We start from the raw sequence: 9306 nt of genomic DNA, 5'->3' as shown, positions 1-9306 counted from the left end.
CTGAAGAGCAACAAAAAAAACATAAAAAAAGTGACATGAAATGTCAGTGTCAGGAAACATATTATAAACTTTGTGAAACATAGAAGTGAGATTATTCTCATGCAAGTGAACATCATGTTGAAATGTCCACTGTGGGGGAATGAAACAAGCAGAGTTGGGCCTGTGGCAGTAAATTACCAGGTTTCTGTGACAAACGGAAGTGGACCATTGAGCCCCGGTGATTTCTCTGCAACCCCTCTGCCCTTGTGTCCATGACTGGTATGTAGGAAAAGCAGCTGATTTCACAGGGTCGTCGTATACTGCTACACCCCGAGGGCTTAAATGTGCAAAGCACAATGAACAGAGCCGCAGCAGAGTGCCCCTCTGTAAATGGTGTTACAGATGTCAACCTATTGAGGAAAAGAGTCTATAACTGAATCAAGGGTTTTCTTAAAATATTCCACTTAAGTGATTTGTTAAGCAACTTAGGAAGAAATGTTTAAAAAAAAAATTGCCTGTACAACTTGATTTTATATTTCAGTCTGACGCTCAGTTTACACTAAAACTAAATGGAAGTCCGACCGCCCTCTGCTAACCTGAGCAGGTTGTGCCGTTAATCACGCTGCAGAGTCTAGTTTAGTTTATCTATTAAAGAACAATGCGGATCCTGAATGTTCAGACTTTCTAACCTCTCTCGGCTGCCAGGGTCACATGATGACATCAGGCTTATAGCCCCAGAGCGAACACTGCTCCCTCTGCACTGCCGCCCAGACACCCACTATGACCACCGACGTGTCTTTCAGATAGCAAAAAAACTGAGGGTAAAAGAACTGCTGCTGACCTGCCGACAGGCTCGCGTATATGCATGTGTGCTCGCTGTTGTCTATTTATCGATATGAGTGCATTCTCAGAAGATGCCCCCTGAAATCATTGGTCTCTATGGCAACCGTAGTCTTTACTGAAAGAAAAGGGATTCTGGATATTCCACTTACTAAAATGCACACTGACAACCACTGGGCTTTTTTTTTCCACTCACACACAGCAATACTAAGACATGTGCCTGCACACGGATTCACATATGCAAGTACGCAGTCAATACTAGTTTGTAAATACGAGGATATTCTGTAGAGCACAACCTCATGCACTGTTTGTTCTTACCATAGACTGAAATGTACAAACCATTTAGATATAACACAATTAATTTCTTAAATCTTTGTTTGCTTTTCTTCATCTTAACCTTTGTGTCCAAAGAGGTCAAACACCTGAATTGACCTAATTTACAGTAGTGACCTTATTAAAACAGTAAATGTAACAGTATAAGATGGGGGATATGAACGCTCTCTCACTTTTTGTGGCCACACACACCATTACTACCATACACCTGCCAGCTCTGACCTTTGATCATGTGATAGATCCATGGCTCGGACGCCGGCATCGCAGCCTGGGTACATGTAGAGCTTTTTGAAGTCACAGGCCTGCCACACCTCCACCACACCGTTGTCCCCGCCCGTCACCAGGTTGTGGCCATCGCTGCTCAGGAGAATAGCCTGTGGGAGGGACACATTCAAATTAACTTTTGTTGACTGCCTTGTTGCGGCGTGTATAATAACTTTTTGACAATAAGCTTTATTTTTATTTATTTTTTACTTCTCATTCTAAACCCCAACAAATCACTATGTATACAGAGTTTTAGTAAAATGTGTCAGTATCGGAATCAATCAACACTGCTGACAATTTCAATCTCTGACCTATTTCAGACCCCGACGAACAAAGATATATCCACATCTCGCACAATGATGTCAAGACGTCAGCTCACCCTGGTGGAATCATTGACCTCCATCTGTGCCAGCAGTTTTCCATTAATGCTGAAGTTGCAAAAGCGACCCCTCTCGTAGTAGATGATGCAGTGGCCCTCGCTGGACACTGAGATGAGCCGCGGGCACTGGTAGTGATTCGGCCCCTCCAGAGCTCGCAACAGGTCCCCTGTGATGGTGTGGACCAGACACGGACCCTCTGCCAAACACACACGGGACTTACTTGAAGACATGTCCCAACCATTTTCTGTTTGTTTCTGTTGTTTAGCTGGCCACGTATAACTAGACTGAGTGTCTCTTTGCCCTCCACGTTGCTGTTATCAAACACAGACGTTCACTGACCTTTGGCTCCGCTGATGACCAGGCCCAGCTCTGCACAGACTGACACACACACAACTTCTTGGTCATGACCCGTCAGCACTGCTCGTGGGGCCGGGTAGTCACCTGAGAGATGACAGATGCAAAATAACCTTAAACACATGACTTGGTTTAAGTGATTACATGTAACATCTCCTAAACTAAACAATCTGAGTAACAAACCTAACAGTCCGTATGCTGCGTTTCTGAATGGGGATTTCAGCGCAATTGTCAACCACCGAACCTTCATTAGGCAATAAAACCATATGAACACAAGCACAGTGACTGTGTCACACATCTGCTGGTAGGGAGGTCCCTTTGAATTGTCATGTAAATGCGGGGATGCCCTGTCATGGCAGCCGAGCCATTTGATTTCGTCCCGCGTGTCACATGATTGATGATGGCTTGGGTAGAGGTTAGTGAGGGGAGTTTCACGGCACCTGGAGCCGACCTCCAGTGCTGCCAGAGTGGGTGCCTCGAGTATGAAAGCAGCAGGCTTTCTGAAATGCTGCTGGTGCTCTGGTCACCACAAGTAAACCTTCTTCCTAAACACTGCTGGGGGGGAATGTTATTTCCCTTCTCATTACTCAATCAATCATTTTGACAGAAGAGAGTTTCTGAATTTTAACCAGTTAATTGAATTTGACCACAAACTTAAATGCTGAAATTCTGGCTCAACTGAAAAATAATGCTTTAGGGTTCACAATTCTTATTTTACATGCATTATAAAACAATTCTACTGGGATCGTTAGCATAATGGTCACCTTCCCACCCGAAAGTCATGGAAAACTCAAGTCAAACTGAATGGAATCTGAAGAACTGGATAGACATTATGTGGCTGTTGGCGTCCACAAGCGACTCAAAGTTCGTTCCAAATTAGTGAGAGTTTCTCCGTCCACCTAGATGACTGTAATGTCGTAATATATGATGTGACCATGTGTCCGACTTGTTTCCTCTCCCCTCGCTCCCATCATCTCCTCCTCCAGCCCGGCACATCGCCTCAGCAGCTGCAGCGGTCCAGTCAGTGAGCCGGACTGTGATCGATGCAGCGTGGGTCCCTCAGAGACCAGGACCTGAGCAGTGCTGTCAGTCCCGGCACCCGCTGTTGAGGCGGGCTGAATAGGACAAGTGTCAGAAAAAGCCTCCTGGGAGAAAAAGGGACCTAGTGCAGCTCACCTACCCGACAAAAGATTCAATCACCCTGTTACACCCCCCAACCTTCTCTGAGCCCTTGGGACGAGCAGGATTCAGCCACCACAATTACCTGCTGCAAATATCCCTTGCACCACTGTGATGGGCTGAGGCTGAGAGGCAGGCCCATGATTGGGCTGGAAGTTATTTTAATTATTATACATTTAAAAAACATTCCAGCCTCATGGGGCATGGGTGAAATCAATTTCTTGGCCACAATACGTCTGCAGGAAGAGGGAGCGGTGATCCAGCAGGCTGCTGCTGCTACCTATTCACACTACCTTCAAACAGCGTGATAGAAAATATAATAGGCACGAAATCGCCAGAATGAGACTCGTGGAAAAGATTGTTCAATTAATAAGCCAGTAAGTACAAGGGTAAAGAGGACTCTGGTGCTCTGCATTCTTTGTGACATTAATGTGAGAAGTGTGGAGATAGAAAATGGAGGGAGTAGTTTATCCCTGAGGGTCCTTGCAAATACCTGCCATCTATATTTGAACATGACTAATATTGGCTGCCTGCAGAGATTTGAATAAAGCCGTGTTAAGCGTACAGTGTGTCATTCTCCCCTGCCCTGCTCCTGCTCCTTCACAAACTCCCACACACCTGGTGCCGGGCAGACTTTAACTAATCATGATCATCATGACACAGTGATGAGATATTGATAAGAAATTGGAAATTATTCGAGTGCAGACACGTCCTGTCTTTTGTTCCCAGAGATGAGGTGTGCTCCTTCCCTTTTGTCCATTGAAGATGCACTGTAAGACTGAGCAGCGTGAATATCAGGGGAATACTGTTTTTCTGCTGCAGTAACACAAGTGCTATTGCCCCTTGCTAATTGGAGGCAACCAAGCCGAAATTCTTAATTAACTGTCAGAGCCTCAGTGAAGTTAATTAGAGAACACTCGCAACTAATCAGCAGCTCCTAAAATCTGTGACTATTGGAAACACAAGATCTCTCTCGCACACACTGACATTCTCTCATCTTCCAGAAATAAATTAAAAACACACTCTCTCCCTCATCTTCAGATTTTCCGTTTCACACCATATATGGCGCTCCTCGCTTGTGCAGCGCTGCAACGTCTGCCTCCCTGACCCTGATGGATTGTTTTGAGCACAGACAATCAGCGAGAATGAGCGACTAAATGAACAAAGCAGCAGAAATCACACACTGGGGTCAAAAATTTTGAACGCCGAGACGCCCCGAGTCCTAGATTTGAAAGCAGCACAGCTCAATGCAATGAATTAAACATCATAGTAATATATCACAGCCAAAGTGCAGATGGACTATCTTTTCCCTTTTCTCCTCATTATTTGATCTTTATGGTAGAATGTCTTTATTCTAGTATTGTATAACCTGACTAACAATAGACTAATGCACTTATATAGGGGTTTACTTCACAAACAAAAGGGAATATTTCCCAAAAAGTGTATTAAAATTCCTGTAACTTGGTAGAGGGTAGTACCTCAGGTGCTGCTGTATATATGTGTGTGTGTGTGTGTGTGTGTGCTTACTTACTGCTATTGGGGTTGTCACCTATAATATGGTGCCGCCCACTCCAGTACCACAGGAGCAGGGTCGCATCCCTGGACCCGGACACGATGTAGCAGTCTCCTCCGATGTAAGACTCTGACCTGGCCAGACATGTCACAACATCCCAGTGGCCGAAAACTATCTGGGTCAGTTTGCCTAAAGAGGACATCAAAGTACATACACGTTTCAGTGTTGCTAAAAAATGCTGGTAATAAGATGTAGTGCAAAAACAAACAAACAAACAACTGCAGGTAATGTTTTCAAAACTGACTGTAGTAAAGGAATTGTTATATCATTTGGTGAATACATATTTTCAAGTTAAACTGAAAAGTTGAATTTGTTCTAACCCTAACTCTGTCCACGTGACCCCTCATCAAAGATTAAGGTCTTAGTTTAGAGTGAGATTTTTCTCTCTCAATTTGTTTAATTTGAATTATTTTAAAAAGGCCTGGAAGGGGTCAAATGATCGACAAGAGAAAAATCAAAGACTGAAGGAAATAAAAAAAAGCCCACCTTTTTTTCTCATCCTTGTGACCCCTCAGATTCTCTCGGGTGCCCTCTGTGACAATCCTCGAGCCCAAGTAAGTTCAACTGTACGATAGTATAGTCATCCTTTTTTTCCGAGGCTTGTCAGCAGTGACAATACTGTATTATTCCCACCATAGCCCTCAGTCCTCCACACATCAGTGCGTACCTCTATTAGAAAATAGAGTTTACACTGTAACCTACCTGTCTCGGAGGAGTACACACGAAAGCTCTTGTCCCAGAAGCCACACACCAGGATGTAGCGGTTGTCAGCTGTCACCACAAAACAGTGTGTGGTGATTTGGATGCTCTGGTCCACTAGGTCTGTGATCTGACGCTTGTTGCTTCCAGTATTGTTGGCTGCGGAAAAAAACAGGTGGAAACTGAATACGTCTCAATACCTGAGCAATTTGAACGTTTTTAATTCATTAAGATCCTTCCAGCTACGGCAGAAAAATCAGTGGTGTATGTTTTTGTTTGTTAGTTTGTGAGGGATGAAGCTTACTCACCAACCAGAGAATCCATCTCTATGGGTAAGTGATGGGCCTGCTCCAGAGAATAGCCTGGTGCTCCTCGGAGACCTGATTCAGACAGAGATATGTATGGAAATGAATCATTGAGGCGATCACATGAGCATGTTCGCACACACCTGTTCCCTTTTTCAGAGCCAAGTTCATTCATAATCTCTTCCAGGAGATGGAAGTCTTGGAGGTCCATCAGAAGAATTTCCATCTGTCTTACAAGCCTTTTTTTTGAGTGTCAAACTGAATGGAGGCATTTATTCATGCGTCTGGAGCCAGTTTCGAAAGAGCAACATGTCTGAAAATATGGAGGCCTTATTATCTTCATTATTGTGAAAAGCCAAAACCACATTTCCCTCCTCTCCGACAGGATGGCGATGGTTCTGCAGCTGTGTTCATTAGTGCGGGAGCAGCCAGAGCAGCCACACACTGCGGACTCTTTGGTCCTGAGCTCAGTGTGTTTCTATAGTGACAGATGGAGACGTGTGAGGAGAATGTGGTGCAGTTGCGGCCTAATTTCCAAGTAACCATTGCTTTGGCCCCGTGACCCAGAGGTGAGGCTGATTCTCGGGGAGGGGCTCTGTGGGCTATGTTGTTCACACATGTCTGAAAAGGAACATGTGGAAACACTCGTGGTCCGCTTACCTGGGAGGTGCTAGACTCTCACAAAGCTGGCTGGCTGCAGCTCTTTTAGGAGCAGTGAGCAGGTTTGTGCGTTTGGCCACTGCTGTGGTATCATATGTAATGTGGAAACACTTTTGTTACCATGGGATATGTGTTTGTTTGAACATATCACTTGTCCCATTGAGCTCCACTCACCAACTGTGTTGTGCCATCGGTTGACAGCAAAAAGGCGGCTGCAGGTGACGGTGACCACAGCAGGTATGATGAGATGGGGCAGGGTGTTGGCGGCCACATGGGTTACCGGCGAATTGGATGGAAACTTCAGCACCATGATGACATCCTGCTGCATCTGGTCCTTGAACATGAGAGGACTCTGTGGAAGGAAACACTATTGAGTAGAAGAGAGGCGGGGGGGAAGGGGGGGGGGGGGGGGGGGGGGGGGGGGGTGGAGGAAGATGCAGGGGTGCGATGGTGGGAGCAGGAGGGCATGGGGATGGAGAGGATGAAAAGAAAAGGTATGAGAAGATGGGAGAAAAAGAATGGAAAGAGGCAATTAGTGTGGAGGTTGGAGGAAAAACGAGGATCAGACACAGAGGAGGGCTTCAGGCACTGTACCCTCCGGACAGTGCAGTCAAACAAGGGATTGATCAGACAGAGGTAAGACATGAAGACTGGAATGGAATAGGTTGTTCATATGAAATGGTGCATACATCATACACATGTATCAGAAAGATTCAGTTTGTTCACAATGAAGCGTTAACAATGTTTTGCTCATTCCCCTATGTGATTTTAAACTCAAGCCTAAACTACACCCGTAGCGGGTGTCAAAGCAGCGGAGGAGATCTGAACTAGTTTCAACTCTCATCCTTAATAGTGAAGCCTTTTGACAGACGTGGATGAAAACATTCACATCTGTTGCAAAAGTCGAAAATTGGACTATGAGGTCCCAGAGGGAATGCGCCTTACAAACTTTCTTGCAGAGATAGAGAAACAGAGAGAGAGAGATGAAGGGGATAATGAGGGCTGGGCTGCCTCTTACATGGATTAGACAGAGAAGAGCAGCTTAGAGCAGAGAGAGGGAGCTGCTAGGCCAGTAGGGAGCACTCTTCCCTTTACACCGCACTGCTAGTAGGCAGTAGCAGCTATTAAGCAGTGCAGACAAATGGCTCAGAAATGTTGTTGTTATATTGCGGGTCTGACCTACATGAGGTAGGACTCATGAAATATTTGTCTTTAGTCATAAGAGAGTGGATTTGAAAGAAATAGATGTGAGAAATTAAGGACATCGTCACGACCTTGTGTCTGTGCTACAAACACAGTCCCACTGACAATACATCCAGGCTTACATAGGTCCACACATCCCGCTTCTCACACACACACACACACACACACACACACACACACACACCGCTACCAGAGGTGCATGGAATTTTCCCAGTATGCTCAATGCTCTCACCAGGTGAATGGCGGAGCTGCGTGGAGGATGTGGCTCAATAAGCAACTGAGATGGCGTCTGTCCAAAGCTCTGGATCTGTGCCTCTGTGGCCTGCGGGAGAGAGAGAGAGAGAGAGAGAGAGAGAGCGGCTGTCACAATCAATATGCATCAAAGTGATGGGTCAATGCGTTACTTGACAATGCAAGCAAATCCTAACTCAGCCGTGCCACTGGGGGGGGGGGGGGGGGCAAAGGGAAAAGGGTGCACTCCAAATCCGCCTTGGTTCTCCCCCCTCCCCCCTCAGCCTGCAGAGTCATCCAAGTGTTAGTATGGAAGAGACAAGCCTTTTCCTATTAACATGCTTCAGTTAACCATTCCCATTTCCAGGCGCAGGGGCCCCCACTGCACAAACGTTAACCTGGAGTGACATCCAGCTAGGACTGCAGCAGGCCGGCTAGCTTTTAGATGTTATTGTGCTTGAAACAAAGGCAAATAGCATGTGTGTATGCGCACACACGCACGCACGCACACATACACGCACGCACACACGCACGCACACACACACGCACACACACACACACACACACACACACACACACACACACACACACACACACACACACACACACACACACACACACACACACACACACACACACACACACACACACACACACACACACACACACACACAGTATGAAACAGGTACACAAAAACACATGCAGACTAGGGTTACTAGGGTAAGGGTACCTTGATGGAGGGTGATTTACGGGTTATAAACTATGAGACTGGATGATTGTAACTGGGAAAAAAAAAGAAACGGCATAAATCTCACCCTGAGAAGAGGGGAACAACACAACACAATAAAAGCAGAATAATGCATTTGCTAGTATTAGAATATATACTTCCACCTAAATAGACAAAAGGTTTCCTTTTCTTTCAGAGAGAGATATAGAGAGGAAAAAAAACAAAAACAAGTAGTACGAGCGGCTGAGCTTGACTGAAAGTGGGGCATTCCACGGTGGGAGTGATTGATGTGACTGGAGCCACTTCCACCATCAGAGGGGAGCTTGTAGACGTCCGTCAATGCCACTGTGCACAATGGAACATACATCGCTCAGCCTTTCGCCCAGCCCTTCTGACTGCCTGGGTGACTAGCCCTCATTTTCCTCCGCCTGTACACACCACTCACTATCAAAAGGACCCATTGGGTAGCACATGCCACAGTGAGAGATGTGGCACGGGAAGTTTGGAGGTGATGCTGAATTAGGACAGGCCACCTGCGAGACAAACAGTTGCCCCCGATACCCCCTGGTCACTTCCGAT

General features: G+C 46.0%; 1 protein-coding gene across 3 annotated transcripts in view; it reads right to left on the bottom strand.

Moving 5' to 3' along the window:
- nbeab (neurobeachin b) overlaps positions 1-9306 on the bottom strand; it is a 167459-nt gene that overhangs the window by 836 nt on the left and 157317 nt on the right. For 2 of the 3 annotated variants that reach the window (XM_035622279.2, XM_035622280.2), the window contains 8 exons: positions 8002-8091; positions 6741-6918; positions 5910-5981; positions 5605-5760; positions 4861-5031; positions 2136-2237; positions 1796-1992; positions 1375-1526 (listed from right to left, as the gene is read on the bottom strand). In XM_035622279.2, coding sequence (XP_035478172.2) covers positions 1375-1526; positions 1796-1992; positions 2136-2237; positions 4861-5031; positions 5605-5760; positions 5910-5981; positions 6741-6918; positions 8002-8091 — 1118 coding nt within the window. Of the gene's footprint in view, positions 1-1374; positions 1527-1795; positions 1993-2135; positions 2238-4860; positions 5032-5604; positions 5761-5909; positions 5982-6740; positions 6934-8001; positions 8092-9306 lie in introns of all 3 variants that reach the window. The other variant, XM_035622278.2, reaches the window with a different exon arrangement.

This window comes from Scophthalmus maximus, chromosome 11, assembly GCF_022379125.1.
Source record: "Scophthalmus maximus strain ysfricsl-2021 chromosome 11, ASM2237912v1, whole genome shotgun sequence".
NCBI lineage: Eukaryota > Metazoa > Chordata > Actinopteri > Pleuronectiformes > Scophthalmidae > Scophthalmus > Scophthalmus maximus.
Note: the sequence above shows the minus strand (reverse complement) of the source record. Positions and strands in the feature narration are given on the sequence as shown.